This window comes from Tachysurus fulvidraco, chromosome 15, assembly GCF_022655615.1.
Source record: "Tachysurus fulvidraco isolate hzauxx_2018 chromosome 15, HZAU_PFXX_2.0, whole genome shotgun sequence".
NCBI classification, from domain to species: domain Eukaryota; kingdom Metazoa; phylum Chordata; class Actinopteri; order Siluriformes; family Bagridae; genus Tachysurus; species Tachysurus fulvidraco.
This window is the reverse complement of record NC_062532.1, coordinates 4,918,327-4,932,990: the sequence shown is the minus strand read 5'-3', so window position 1 is coordinate 4,932,990 and position 14,664 is coordinate 4,918,327. Positions and strand designations below refer to the sequence as shown.

Sequence of the window (14,664 nt, the reverse complement as noted above, 5' to 3'; positions counted from 1 at the left end):
GGACGCATTTCAGATGAAACTGGACAGGTGTAAATAAATGTGGTTGTTCAAGCCACATATGTCAGTGCTATACTCCTCCCAGACTGAAGTACGTCACTCGCAGATGACTAATGAGTCATGCGTCAAATAAACAAATAAAGAAACAAATAAAACAGACGGCACGCAGGCACTTATTGCTCTTTGGAGCGATGAAAGCGTACAACAAAAGCTTTGTAAAACATATAGAAACAAAAGTATATTTAAGTGTATACACCAAAGCGTGATCCTTTTCAATTACCCTAGAAATTTGGTAAAATATATTTGCATTTTGTGCGGGAGTAGAAAGATCGGATTGATATCCGATTCGTCAAGACGCATTTATGTGGACTAATGTAAATGGAACAGTTTTAACTATCGGATCAGAGTAAACACATGACCAGGGGCCTATTTCAGAAAGGAGGTGGGACTGAGATGGGAAACTCTGAGTTTTCGGTTACAGAACAGCTTAAAAGTGTTAGTTTTATCAACTCTAAATTGACTGACTCTGAGTTAAGTGCGTGCTCTGCAACTATAAAAAGCCATTATCAATGGAGCGCAGATATTATGAGTCACCATGCGTCAGACAAAAATAAGTCTGCATATTTCTCACCAGCAGAACTGGAAGTGCTTATGCAAGCATATGGAGAATTTGAAGTAAAAAAAAAAAAAAAAGCAACACTGCTGTATAAAACAATAGTGGATTTAACATCAAATTTTAAAAGGTGTATTTTAAAAATATATTAAATATATATAATATACCTTTAAAAATATTTTGGTTTGCAGTAACAAGTCAAGTCAAGTCACCTTTATTGTAACAGTAAAAAAGGGGTCAGAAGGTAGGTCTATATTTTTTTTCAAGTTTCAATGTAAAAAAAAAAGTACAATTTAGGTGATGGTGATTGCGTAGATATGACTTTAAACAAATTAGCATATCGTGACGTCACTGACTGGGTCTTCAACCCGTGCCTTCGGGCGCATCATTGCAAACCTTGCTGGGCACAGTTTTTCCAGAACTTCGTGCCAAGTTAAAGCGGAGTCGAGCTGTTTTAATGAATTTTTTAGATGTATTATTGTACCCGAACCCGTTAGTATTATTTTATTGCTTTTGTATTAGTTGCTTGAAGAGTAAAAAAAAAAAAAAGTCGGTCTTAACGCAAATTTACAACCGGCAAGTCGGTCGGCTTAAAGCAAAAAAAAATTTAAAATAATAAAAAACTGAGTCGGTCCTAAATTGACAGGGTCGGTCGGGTTACGGAAAACAATATTATTTTTAAGGATGGCCTTAAAAGGTATTTTTTTTATCTAAACTTCTCCCTCTAGTTACACACTTTGTTCAATTCAAGGATAATTCATGCAATTATAGTGTTTATTTGAAAGCATTAGAAATGCAGTTTCTTGTCTCTCCTTATTGTTGAAGTGGTTAGAAAGTAATTAATAAGTAAGTAGACCAAATTATTAAGTAGACCAATACTTTCTAGAGATAATAATTATTACATTAATCTAATTAGACTTATTGAAGATGTCATTTGTACTTAGTAATTAAGAACTATTTTAAGAATAGTTCTATTATAAGAACTCTATCTAGAGTAAATTCCTAATTGTTATATCAGAGGTGAAATCGGAAGAACAGTATTTTATCAGGAAACAACACAAAAATTGTCAGAAATCGCTTAAAAGCGAGGCACACTTTCCTGACCTCTCTGCAAACAGTAGCCTTACTAATGTGTTCTGCATCCCCGATGTTATACACAAAACTACCATTTGCAAAGAAACGTAAAGCAACTCAAATCATCTGCTCAGATGTAAGAGCACAGCCGTGATGGCTGATGTTTCTGATGTAAGGATGGACGAGATTATGGATGTATCTTATCGATAATCTATCAGTAAAGCCAGCAGATAAATATGTCTATCTATTTATTAATTTATCTATCAGTAAAGCCAGCAGATAAATCTGTCTATCTATCTATTTTAGATTAGATTAGATTCAACTTTATTGTCGTTACACATGTACAAGTACAAGGCAACGAAATGCAGTTTAAGTCTAACCAGAGTGCAATAGCAGGATATAGTCAAGAAGTCAAGAAGTCAAGAAGCTTTTTATTGTCATTTCAACCATATATGGCTGTTGCAGTACACAGTGAAATGAGACAACGTTTCTCCAGGATCAAGGTGCTACATAAAACAAAGACAGGGCTAAGGACATGTAAGTAGTCTTAGCCACATAAAGTGCAACTGTGCAGCCTGGTGCAAACAGTGCAGGACAAGACAAGCAAGACAGTGCAGGACAAAAGACAGTGCAGGACAAAAAACAGTGCAGACATTAAGTTACAAGACATACAAAAAGTACAAAAAATGCAATACACAAAACAGTAACAGAAACAGCGCCGACCGACCAGTGTAAATACTGAATGTTCAAACAATATTTTGTGCAGTAAAAGAATGAACAGCAGCAGGTACAGTGTTTACATGAGTTAAATAAATTAAATAAAATGGTAATATAGGAGTAATTTACAGATGTGTATGTACTATGAACATAATATACAGATGAATATATATGTACTATGAACATAATATACAGATGGCTATAACTATAAACAGAAATATACAGAAGGATATCTGCTATAAACAAAATATATGGCTGTTACTATAAACAGAAATCAGGTGGATATATACAATGGTAAGTTAGGCAATGGTGAGCAGCAATGCAAAAAAAGAACAAGTGTGCAAATGAGCATAGTTTTCTATCTATCTATCTATCTATCTATCTATCTATCTATCTATCTATCTATCTATCTATCTATCTATCTATCTATCTATCTATCTATCTATCTATCTATCTATCTATCTATCTATCTATCAGTAAAGCCAGCAGATAAATATGTCTGTCTATCTATCTAAACACTTACAAAGGCTTAGTCTTTCCTAATATTAGTGTATTGTACAGGCACTCATTTAGCTGTGCAATCTTTCTGACATAACAGAACATTTAGTTTATCCAAAATTCTTTTGAGGTTACTTTTAATTTGAGAGTAAACTAATACATCATGTGAAACAAAAATAGAAGTGTGTCACGGGAAGAATGAGGAAACCAAAATGAAACCATTTTTATAGAGTTTGATCTCCACCTAGTGGTTGTAATAGTGATTTAATATCCCTGTAGGGTGAGAATATGGCCAGATGTTTGTTGGATGTGGTTCTTCTCCAAACAGCTGTCACAAATAGTGGAAGCACATTATTGTCTATGCTGTAAGATTATAAAATCCATTCAGTGGAACTAAGAGGACTAAACTTGTTCCAGCTTGACAATGCCCCTGTGCACAAAGCAAGCTCCATGAAAACTAAATCTATTTAACATTTTATACATGCTATTTTAGTTCAATAGTGTAAGCACAGTAATGGTAGTTGGTACAAATAACTTTATATAATAGTCACTGTTCACATTTGAGTAGAGTCTTAAAAACCTTATAAACAGAAATACTACACAATACACAATGCTAATTACATCTCAGCAAGTTTCACCTCAGTGGAGCTGATATGTAATAGCAGGCAGTTAAATACAAGAATATTAAAGCTATTTTTAAATCCTTTTTAGGATGAAATATAAGCTGCTGATGCCTTTCTACCTTGCTTTGTCATGCTTAATAATGTGCTGTGCCACCAAAACGTATGTACAACACACCATGCAAGCACTTCCGACTTTGCTCAGGTTTATCATTCCTATATATTTTTTCTTGACACAATGTCATACGAGAACTCGATATCTTTCTTCACATCACAGTATTTGCGCTTTCAGAATTAAAACCAATCAAACAATCAGCAATGTTTTTAAACTTAACCAGCTAACAGTTTATCCAGATTTTGCAGTCTGAACAAATAGGTATTGCGGAAACAAGAATTTCAGCATCTTCCTTGGATAATTACAGTTTAGTATAATTCGAGCATACAGTTTAACAACCGCAAAAGCTAAACAATTCTGCCACATCAAGAAATGTCAACATTTTATCAAGACACTGATACATTGACATGGTGAAGTGAAACGCTTGTGGAAAAACTGGAGCAAAATATAACAGGGAAGTGTTACCAGATCCTACATGCCAGAGGAAAGGACAGAGCCTCTGTCGGTGTTGGAACACACGCTCCTGTCTATCATAGCAGATCCAACACAATTGGTCCTTCGTGTAAGTGGATCTTTCCTAAACATTTGACAATGAAAGGGAATAAAAATATGTTCAATTTATGATTTTACTTAAATTACACCAGGGTTGGAGATTCATGGGAATTTATTTATTCACATCAATAATCTTTAAAGGCAAATTCCATTAAGGATTTAAATGAAACTTAAATAAAAAATTTTGTTATCAGTCTGTAAATTTTAGGTTTTTTTTCTTCTTTTTTTTTTCTTTTTCCAAAATGAAATTGTTCCTGTACCACGTGTTTCTGTTTGGGGTTTTTATTCCCTGTTGTTTTCTGTTCTCAGAGATCTTTGTTGTTTGTCAGTATTGTTGAGAAACTTTTCAAATAAAAGTATAATTAAGAGCTAATGTAAAAAAAATCTGAATAAAATAAACATTACATGTTTAATTTTAATCCCAGGGCCCTAATTTATTATACATAATTTGTAACTTTCAGAAGAAATTGAACTACTTTTTGTCCACCTGGTTGATTAAAGTTCCACACTGAAATATTTACTACACTGTGCTGTGGTCATTTTATTTCCATATTATTTGAGGGATTTTTTCCCCTTAGGAGCGGTTCATGTGGTAGATTATTGGTTAAGGTGTTGGGCTTACCTGGGATCGAACTCACAACCTTCCGATTGGTAGCTTTGTAGTTAATGTGTGGTTAAGGTGTTGGGCTACCAATTGGAAGGTTGTGAGTTCGATCCCAGGTCCAACAAGCTTATCCAGACCGACTTGGCAGCTTGGTGGACCTGGTATTGAACTCACAACCTTCCGATTGGTAGCCTAGTGGTTAAGGTGGTTGGGCTACCTAGTGGTTAAGGTGTTGGGCTACTAATACGAAGGTTGTGAGTTCAATCCCAGGTCAACAAAGCTGACACTGTTGGGCCCCTGAGCCAGGCCCTTAAAGCTCAGTTCCTCAGTTATATAAAAATGAGATCATGTAAGTCTCTCTGGATATAAGTGTGTCTGCCAAATGCTGTAAATGACTGACGTTTCTCTGAATTGGGCGCCACCTTGTGACCTCAGTATGGCACAACCCATACATTTTAAATAGATGCCTTCAGTAACTGCATCTTTTCCCATGACTATTTATATTCAATAACGAATTACTGAAGCTTTATTGTAAACACTAGAGCAAATAATCACCTCCGATTAATCGAATTCGAAGCGACCTCGTGCAACGCGGTGACGTAACGCGCAACGCAAGGCCAATTCCAAACGGCTCCCCGTTGGACAAGAGGCGCCCTAGGTAGTGCACATGAGCCTATTGTTTTGTAGCCTGTTTAGTTGCAGCCTACCTAGGGTTCAGTAGGCGTTTGTGACTCTGTCACGCAGTGCTGTGTTGGAATGCGTCGAGACTCGCACTTCCCTGAACAAGTTTAACTGAAAAGTTAAGTTTTGAGAGCGAATAAAACTTTACAAAAGCTTCAGGAAAACATCGACAGACGTCGAACAAACACAAAGGGTAAGTTTTCTACCGAAATAAAAATACGGTTAAACTCGTAAAACCGCCCTTTTCCTCTCTTTTCTCGAGTTTAGTAAAAGAGTATAGGTTTGTAAAATGGAGGCAGGGTGTGTGTATATGTGTGTGTGTGAGTGTGTATATGTGTGTGTGTGAGTGTGTGGCGCTGTCCAGCAATGAGATCAGGACCACGGCTAACACACTCTCACACAATTCACAACTAAACACAGCTTTTCTCTGGAAAAACACATTCGACACGACAAAAAGAGCAAAAGTGAAGAGAAAATAAACTCTGATCAAACAGTTTATTGTAAACAATGTGGACATGATGTAATGTACACACACACACACACACTTCTTCCGGAAAAGTAGCTAGCTAAAGTTAACTAAAGCTAGCTAGCAGGTATAGCTATAGGTTTACCTCACAAACTCTGTGTAGTAGCTTAGGAAAGTTTAATGAAGTTTGTGTGTGTGTGTGTGTGTGTGTGTGTGTGTGTGTGTGTGTGTGTGTGCGTGCGCGCGTGTGTGTGTCCGAGCTGGACAGCGACTTTTAATTGGACGTGTTTTTTTGTGGCCGGAAATTCTTTTGTAATAGTTTTTAAAACCGATGCGATTTGAGCTGAAATGAGGAAACACGGACTGTTGGATTCACATGACGTGTCGCGAAAAAGTTTAGATCCAATATGGAGAGTTTCCCCCCTCGTCATTCCATCATGGCTGATTTGAGTCCCTGAGTCTGGGAGCTGTCCAACAAACGCACAGTTTTTAACACGAGTTAAAAAGTCTGGTCTTTTGTTTTTGTGCCTTATATATATCGACACTTTTTTTTTTTACCAGCACGCGTGGTCGTGAACAGAGACACGTTTGTGTGTGCGTGTGTGTGTGATTTCACTGTGCTGAGGAGCTGAAGCGTTTGCTCTGCCAGCGTGGTGGTGCAGTGGGAAAATGGCCGCATAGCTCAACATGACATGAAGCTATGAGCAAGGAGGGAGGGGGGGACTTAAAGGTGCACGAGAACATGCGCGCGAGGAGAGCATGCATGCGCGAACCCATGTGTGAGGAGGGGTAAAAAAAATCAGTATCCGCGAGACAAACCTAAGGACACATGGGGGTGGTGGGGGGGGGGCGCGATAAAATGCTGAAAACGTACGAAAATTAGTCTGTTAGAATAAGTGAATAAAACGATATGCACGAGGGACAATAACAGTGTGCGCGAGAAGTTGTTTGAGGGACAATAACAATGTGCGCGAGAACTTGTTTGAGGGACAATAACAATGTGCGCGAGAACTTGTTTGAGGGACAATAACAATGTGCGCGAGAACTTGTTTGAGGGACAATAACAATGTGCGCGAGAACTTGTTTGAGGGACAATAACAATGTGCGAACACACACAAGGGAAAGTAATAACGTACCCGGCAACAAATGGCCAAGATTGGAACTGGATTTAAAAATTAAATATATATAGCTTTTAAAGAAAATCTTATTTTAAAATTGGGGGAAACTGTATTGTGCAATTTCTGATAATAATAATAATAATAATAATAATAATAATAATAATAATAAGGTGGATGTTTAACTCCTTGAAAATAAAACACATTTTTGTATTTAGAAGCACTAGTAAAGAATCGTAAATGAAGCCACCGGTGAGTGAGGAGCTGAAGTGCTGTCTCTCAGGCATCCACCAGTTTCTCTGCATCATTGTTTTACTGCTCCATAATTACCTTCATGCTCACTGATACTGATCTGTACCCTCAGGTTGCTTGGCCTTGCTCTGTCTGTTAAAGTTACTTGAGCTACGAGACCTGAGCTTGTTGGTTGTTTTTTATTTTAAGACACTTGAGATGACCAAATGACGCTATTTTGATTAGGATAGCATTAGCATTCTATCTATTTATGGTACTAAATATGATTTTTATGTAGGAAAGTGTCAGGTAACACTGTCATCTGTGCTTTTATAGCCTTCATCTGTGTCTTTGCTACTTACAGTGAAATGCTGCTCAAAGAAATCTGAACCTGCAGCAGCCCATGTTCACAAAAAACTCATATATGCATATCATGAAGCTGATCAGGATCAAGCTCATACTAGACTGGATTGTTGGACATATTTTAGTAGATATCTAGTTAAAAGTTTGAGTAAGGGAGTGTGTCCATACACGGCCCTAAGTCCTGAAGAAGATTTTGATGATAATAGTCTTAAGACTATTGTTCAGTTTTGAGTATAGAGTAGTGCAGTGACTTTTAATAGAATTTGGGTCCATTGTGTCTTTGTATCAAAGCTTTTTTCAGTGTTACATGTCATGAAGTCAGCCAAGCCAAGCCAGTTACTTCTATAAGTGTCTCATTTATGACAGGAAATGCTTTCTGCCTCATTGAAAGAATGTTTCTGTGACTTTCCATGACTTATGGAGTGTTTAAACCCTGGCATGTGATGTATTTATTTATAAATAAGTGTTTGTTCTTGTCTTTCAGCTGAACGAGCATGGCCTCTCAGACAGCCTTTAGTCTCTGCATGGATGTCTTTGTGACCCCTGGAGATGCTTCGCTGCCTGAAGAATCTGAAGTAAACACAATTCCCGGTTCAGAGCTTCCTGCGCCTCAGCTTGTCATGCTGGCTAACGTGGCGCTGCACACAGATTCCCCTCCAGAGGAGGAGAAGCAGATGGCAGAACTGAAAAACGTAGGATGCTGTGGCTACTCTGATAGCGAGGACGAGAACGTGCTCCTCTACAGCTTCGATGAGACGACCGAGAATGTGGATGAAGAGAGCAGTTTGGGAGAAAACAGCATAGAAGAAGATGTCGCAAATGTTGAGACAGTACCAACTGACCTTTCAAAGAAATCTTCATCAGCAAAATCCCCTTTTGCCGCGACAAATTCACTAGTCAAATGTACCAAGAAAAAGAAGAAGCCGTTCTTCTGCAAGCCGTGCCACTTTCAAGCTGAGTGCGAAGAGGAATTCGTCCAGCACATCCGCGTCCACAGCGCAAAGAAACTGATTGCAGAAAAGGCAGGTGGTGGAAATTCAGATGACGAATCAAATCAGACACAGCAAAAATCAGCCGAAAACTGTGTCAAGGGTGTGATCTGCTGTGATCGCTGTGGCTACAACACCAACCGCTACGATCATTATGTTGCACACCTGAGGCACCACAAGAATGAAGGGGATGAGCAGCAAGTGTTCAGGTGCACCATCTGCCCCTACTCCACTGTCAGCCAATATCACTGGAAGAAGCACCTGAGGAACCATTTTCCCAGCAAGCTATTCACATGTGACCAGTGCAGCTACTTCTCTGACAGAAAGAACAACTACATCCAGCACATTCGCACACATACCGGTACGCAACCTTGGTCAGGATCAAGATCACATTTTAAGTGGCATTGATTTTTGAATCATTTAATTTCTATCTATGTTTACACAATACACAACGAGAGTGCAATACACAACCACACCGTACAAGTGTTACATGTGTTTAATTAAATTTCCATAGTGTGACGTATTTCCTATTCCCTGTCCGTTTTCTAGGCGAGCGTCCTTTCCAGTGTGTTTACTGTGACTATTCAAGCTCTCAGAAGACCCATCTTACACGGCACATGAGAACACACTCTGGTGAGTCACTCACTCATCATCTGTAGCCACAAAACCTTTAGTATGGTACAACACTCTCAGTATAATGTTTGGTCACTCAGTTCAATTTGTCCTGTGGTTATGATACTGTGTTTGCACAGTATACCATGCAATGAAACTGGAGATGTTTATATAGAAATTAGTAAGCACAACTTCATCCAAAAGGTGTTCAGAAGAAATGTGTTCAGGGCTCTGAGCAGGACGCTTTTCTTCCACTCCAACCTTGTCAAACAAGGTCTTCATGGAGCTCGCTGGAACAGGAATTATCCTGCAAGAACAGGTTTGGACCCCTTCGGTATAGAGAAGGGAAACTGTAATGCTACATTAACACAGAAAAAAGTTAGCCTTAGCATGTAGCTACCTACTATCATGTGTGCTGATAACTGATCATATTGCGGTAAACTTAATGTGTATTAAACATTAGTATACTGAAGGTACATTATCAAATGCGCTAACAGTAGCCCCACCCACAGCCCTGCTCCCAGCTCCTGACTCAAGCAGTTCTTAAGTCTAGACCAGCAACGTTTTGGCGCTACTTAAGAATCACTTTTCCTGGTTCAGAGCCGGTGCTTCGGCTGTTGAAAAAGAAAGAACCGGTTCTAAATTAGGCTCTGACCCAGCACACAAACTGCCTCGGTGGAAAAGGGGCAAAAGGCATCTTATTGATGTGCCTTTTTTAAGTTTCTCTGTATTATCAAATTTGCTTCCTATTGGTACGGAATAAACAGAAGAATATACAACAGTGACCCCAAACTGCTTGTTCACTCCTTTTATGCTAGTACAAAAGATAATACGTGAAAAAAAAAGTTATTCCCAGGAATAACGAGTGGTTTCTAAAATCTGCCATGCAACATTTTTTAAGCATGTGAAAGCTAATAGCAAAAGTGTTAAAGTATAGCCAGTGTATGTGTACAATATAAGTCTAAATCTTAATTTATCACCTCTTTTGTTTAATATTTAGTGCTTAGTTGCCTTTATTTTATTACTAAATCCATTCTCTTTGTTGTACACCATGCATCCAGATGATTCGGGATAAAATGGTAAAAGGTTTGTAGTATGAACTTTTATGCACTGATTTTATGAATTGTATTTGTGTGTGTGTTTTTCTGCATGAGGAAGTTTGTGTTTATTCCCTCCATAGAGTAAACCTGTAAAATGTACAAACATATCCTGACCCCACATATCTCTACAACAGGTGAGCGACCGTTCAAATGCGACAGCTGCAGCTATTTGGCAGCCAATCAACACGAGGTGACGCGTCACGCCAGGCAAGTGCATAACGGACCAAAACCGCTCAACTGTCCCTTCTGCCAGTACAAAACAGCTGACCGCAGCAACTTCAAAAAGCACGTAGAGCTGCACGTCAATCCACGGCAGTTCCTTTGTCCTGTCTGCAAGTATGCTGCATCCAAGAAATGCAATCTGCAGTACCACATCAAGTCCAGGCACCCCGGATGCTCAGATATCTCCATGGACGTGTCCAAGGTGAGGCTGAGGGTGAAGAAGGCAGACGGAGATGATTTCAAGGCACCACCAGAACCAAGGATGAGGATTAGACAAAAAGCAGATGTATCTGAGGATGTCGAGTCAAGTGCAGGCCCCATCAACCTCTCCATTAAAAAGAGTGGCAAGGTAAATCTGGATGGTGAGAGTGGCAAAAAGCCTGCATCCGAACACGTGAAAGAAAAACTGTGCGAGAAGAGAGCAGAGAAAAGAGGTGCACCAAGAAATGAAGGAAAAGAAACAAATAGCAAGAAATTAAAAGTCAAACTAACTACCCCCTCTACCGAGAGACAAGATGGAAAGAAAGACAAGGAGGTAAAAAAATCAGAGAAGGCTGCTAAATCTGCAGACAAAGTCGCCAAAAGTCGTGTTAAAAAAGATGAAAAGAAAAAGACACTCGCTAAAATTCAGGGTCATTCCGAGGAGGCCGAAAGAGTAGATCTTGAGAAGAGGCAGCAGAATAAAAGGATGGAGAAGAAGAGAGAGGAAGAGGAAAGAAGGGAAAGAAAGAGGCAGGAGGAACAAATGCTGGAGAGAATGAAGAAAGAAAAAGCACAGAAGCAGATGGAGGAGGAGAAAAGGAGAGCAAAAGAGCAACAGGAGAATGAACGACTTGAGCAAGAAATAAGGGAGAAGGAGCAGGATGAGAGAAAAGAAAAAGCGAAGGCGGAGAAAAAAATGAGGGAGAAGTCGAAAAAGGTGGAGGAGGAACGAAGGGAAAGAGAGCGGGTGGAGAGAGAAGTGAAGGCGAAAGAGATGAAGCAGAAGGAGGAGGAGAAAAGAAGAGAACGTGAAAAAGTGGAGAGAGAAATGAGGGAGAAGGAGTTAAAGCAGAAGGAAGAGGAGGAACGGATAGAAAAAGAACGTCTGGAGAACAAAAACAACTTCCAGAAAACTGATGGACAGAAAAGAGAGGTGGAAAATGGTAAAGGTTCCAAAAAGGCACCAGCCAAGAAAGCAACCAAGAAACAGACAGGCGCAGTGAACTGCAATGGTATGGAGTCTCAGGATTGTGAGCAAGCCAAGCCAAAAATGGCAAAGCGCAAACTCGCAGAGAATGTCCCTTGTCGTCAGGCAGAGAAGACCAAACGCAGGAAGGTGAATGTTGCTAACAACCCATGCATAAGCATGAGCACACCTGAACAGGTGAAGAGGCCAAAGGGCAATGGCAGGCAAAGCAGAAAGACAAACATAGCAGCAGCTAACCTTGAGGTCCCAAGCACACAAATGGAGACAGCAAATGCTCTGGAAATTTCCTCTGACCATAAAAACGTGCAGTCCAGTCCAGATCAAATCTCATCTGAGAAGGTATCTCACACTTCTGAGGAACTGAGCATAAGCAAAAATCTATCTGAGAAACTGTCTCTAGAAAATGAAGTCACAAGCGTGAAGGCCACCACAGAAGGAAAGGGCACAGTGGCAGCACAGCCTTCTTCAGATATTGATAGTGGGACAGATAGTCCAACACTGGACCTGTCCAAACCACCATGTAGCAAATCTCAGGAAGGTGAAGATGACGAGGGCATCCACAGCCACGACGGAGGAAGTGACATCAGTGACTGTGCCTCAGAGGTTAGTTATGACTCCGGGCTCAACGGGAAACTTCCGGAAACACCGACCGAAGAGCTTCCGTCACCCACACAGTTGCTCAGCCACACCTGTGTGTTCTGTGACCGCACATTTCCACTGGAGATGGACTACAGGCGGCATCTCAATCGTCACCTGGTTAACGTCTATTACTTGGACGCTGCAACACAGGGGAGCAAGTAGACTTTATTTCTGCTTAAGGATTTCACTCATTTGGGTCCTTTGAAAGTAGTGAACTGAATTCCAGAAATGGGCTAAAGTTTGAGTTGACTCTAGCCTATGGCTTCAGCATACTTCTTGGCCGATGATGGTTGGAGGATTTGGCAAACACCATGCTTAGGAGACGCTCTTCCACCAATTAACTCTTTTTCTGTCATCGGCCTCTCTCAGTGAGCGTTATTAAACGGAAATCATTTGTGTCGTGAATGCGGTCGATCATTTCCGGCTTATCGGCATTTATCATCTGTACCCAAGTATGAAGAAAATCAGCTTTAACAAACAAAACCTTTGTAAAGCTGCACAGAACGTTTTGCTCGTTTTGACCTATAACAAATATTTGCACATAACTGTTTTTTTTAAAGACCTATAGCTGAGGCCCGTCGTTGGCGTTCCTGAAGAAAGCAGCCTAGTTGTCAGAAATTCTGGGCAGACCTTATTTAAGGTTAGCTGTCTTGTATGGTTGCTTATTTTAGACAAATTTGAAGAAAAATCTTGCTGGGTTTATCCCTCTAAGAAGCTATTTACATAATTTCATTTATCACAGAAAAGTTCAGTGAAACAAAACCATATCACAATTTGTGATATCAGAATATGCCTGTAATCCTTGGGGAATTTATCGAGAACTCGAGTACAGGCATGTGGTTCGTTTTTGGGCCAAAGACTGTTTGTCTCTGCTTATGTCTCTTGCACCTGTTGCCTTAATGCAAGAGTTTGGACAAAAAATGAAATGTACACACTGTTCCACTTGGACTGCATACACCACATACTTGTAGGTAACATCAGCTTTGTAGCAGAACAGACAAACTACATATGGGGTTGGGAGGAAACCATTGCGCTGTATATGTCACTCTGGGGTGTTTTTTTTTTTTTTTTTTTTTTTTGATGCATCTGACAATCTTTTTTTTTTTTTTTTTTTTTTTTTGGTCATCAAAAGGAATTGTTTCTAACCTTGTGCCACCAATCTATTATGTGCGAAATGGATCCGTCTATATCTACACCTGTGCCAAGTTTTCTTTTTTTTTTTTTTGTTTTTAAATGCATACTTTTTTTTAAGTGCAATATTGGCTACACCAAAGTGTAAAACTTCCCCTGTCCCACTTCAAACTCACTTTTGTACATAAAAAAAATTAACATAGATTAGATAGATAGATTACAATTACCATTACTGTAAATGAGACTTTACAGAGTAATCGAGTGCTTTATATAGTTTATATTTGCAGATACTAACATCGGATCTATTGAAAAGTCTTTAGAAAGTGTTGTGATTCAGTGTACTTGTATGTAACGAACCAGTATATTAATAAAAATATTGCACTCTTAAATGTGAATGTCTCTCGGACTGTATACGCTCCATGCTAATAGAAACTCGTAAGAACTCATTTATGCAAAAATCAAGGTGATCTCCAAGACTGACCGTAGCATGGTTTCAGAAGATTTCACTGTACATCTGTGCAGAATGGTGAGAAACCTCAACAACAACAAAAACCTCAAGCAAGCAGCAGTTATGTGGGTAGCTCTCGTAAATGAGAGGTGACCATAAATTTTTACGGCCATGCTGAACAGAAAGGCATCTCAGAACGCGAATTCCAGGCCTTCAGGTGGAAAAGCTGCCACTGCAGATGACTACATCAGGCTCCGCTTCTGTCCACGAGAGAAAAAGAATCCCAGGTTACAGTTTGTTAAGCTTGTTAACAACCTTTTGTTCTAAGTGCTTTGAGACATGTCATTTATACCTCGTAACCTGCAGGCGTAAACGGTTAAAACGTGATACATGCATTGTTAAGGACAAAATACTCATGTCAAGTCAAGTCAAGTAGCTTTTATTGTCATTTCAACCATATATAGCTGTTGCAGTACACCGTGAAATGAGACAACGTTTCTCCAGGATCAAGGTGCTACATAAAACAAAGACAGGGCTGTGTAACCTGGTGCAAACAGTGCAGGACAAGACAAACAAGACAGTGCAGGACAAAAGACAGTGCAGACAAAGTTACAAGACAATACAAAAAGTGCAAAAAATGCAATACACAAAAGACAATAAACAGTAACAGAAACAGCGCCGACCGACC

The 14,664-nt window shown here is 39.5% G+C and overlaps 1 protein-coding gene across 1 annotated transcript; it reads left to right on the top strand.

Annotated features, from left to right (window-relative positions):
- The first annotated feature begins 5,478 nt into the window (after positions 1 to 5,478).
- On the top strand, positions 5,479 to 13,917 carry rest (RE1-silencing transcription factor). The gene is made up of 4 exons (XM_047801062.1): positions 5,479 to 5,664; positions 8,131 to 8,996; positions 9,185 to 9,268; positions 10,482 to 13,917. Exons 2-4 carry the CDS (start codon positions 8,141 to 8,143, stop codon positions 12,557 to 12,559), a joined length of 3,018 nt encoding a protein of 1,005 aa, XP_047657018.1. The 5' UTR covers positions 5,479 to 5,664; positions 8,131 to 8,140; the 3' UTR covers positions 12,560 to 13,917.
- The last annotated feature ends 747 nt before the right edge of the window (positions 13,918 to 14,664 follow it).

What these genes read in the sequence shown, in the direction of transcription:
- rest (XM_047801062.1), top strand. Translation starts at nt 8,141, where the DNA reads ATGGCCTCTCAGACAGCCTTTAGTCTCTGCATGGATGTCTTTGTGACC. An exon ending in GCACATTCGCACACATACCG is followed by an intron (nt 8,997 to 9,184) that starts GTACGCAACCTT and finishes TCCGTTTTCTAG; the next exon opens with GCGAGCGTCCTTTCCAGTGT. An exon ending in GCACATGAGAACACACTCTG is followed by an intron (nt 9,269 to 10,481) that starts GTGAGTCACTCA and finishes TCTCTACAACAG; the next exon opens with GTGAGCGACCGTTCAAATGC.